General features: G+C 51.6%; 1 protein-coding gene across 2 annotated transcripts in view; it reads left to right on the top strand.

Moving 5' to 3' along the window:
* Agfg2 (ArfGAP with FG repeats 2) overlaps nt 1–781 on the top strand; it is a 39,403-nt gene that overhangs the window by 28,619 nt on the left and 10,003 nt on the right. Inside the window, exon 7 of one of the 2 annotated variants that reach the window (XM_026778171.1) lies at nt 649–681. The exons of the other annotated variant lie outside the window; for it this stretch is intronic. Within the exon in view, the coding sequence (XP_026633972.1) occupies nt 649–681 (33 nt within the window). The remainder of the gene's footprint in view (nt 1–648; nt 682–781) is intronic. 2 annotated transcript variants of the gene reach the window in all.

The raw sequence follows: 781 nt of genomic DNA, 5'->3' as shown, positions 1-781 counted from the left end.
TTCGAGGCCAGCCTGGTCTATAGACCGAGTACCAGAGCAGGCTCCAAAGCTACACAGAGAAACCCTGTCTTGAAAAACCAAAAAAAAAAAAAAAATTGATTTTGCATATTTGTTGTGTGTGCACACACGCAGGCAGGTCCGTGTGTGCCGTGGCACTTGTGTAGGGGTCAGGTGACAACTTTCATGAGGTCACATAACGAGTGTCTTACCTGCTCAGCCATCTCACTGCTCCTCCGACCCAGTCAGAAAGTTTCTGAGAATCCTGGAAGCCTGAGTCCTACTACAGTGTGTACATCCTGTTCTTATTGTCTGAAATATCCTGCCCCAAAGGGTCAAGTGGCTAGGTCAAGTTGGAGGTGATCCCCAGGCATCCACATAGACCCCTTCCAACATCAAAGGTCTTTAAAACCGAGTCTTGTATTTTTAGGAATCGCAGGAGACTTTGGGTCCCTTTCAAGCCTCCAGTTCTTTCCAAAGCCCCCAGACATCCGTCTTCACAGCCTTAAGCTGCCTCTCTTCCTTCGGCTGTTCTGGACACCAGGAGTTGGCAGCTGAGGGCCGTAGAGACCAGCTGTCTAGGGACAAGCCAATGACTCACATTCTTTTCCCCCTCTGCCCTCCCTCTCCCTTCTCCACCCTCATTAGCAGCCAGTCGGATGCTAACCGGAAGTTACAGCTTTGGTGAGTCCTTTGCAGCCCCCAGCCTACTCAAGGTCCACTGAGCCACACCCCAGCCCCTCACTGGGGGATTCTAGGCAGGTGCTCTACCACTGAGCCACAC

This window comes from Microtus ochrogaster, unplaced genomic scaffold, assembly GCF_000317375.1.
Source record: "Microtus ochrogaster isolate Prairie Vole_2 unplaced genomic scaffold, MicOch1.0 UNK109, whole genome shotgun sequence".
Lineage (NCBI taxonomy): Eukaryota > Metazoa > Chordata > Mammalia > Rodentia > Cricetidae > Microtus > Microtus ochrogaster.
This window is presented reverse-complemented; position numbering and strand designations above follow the sequence as displayed.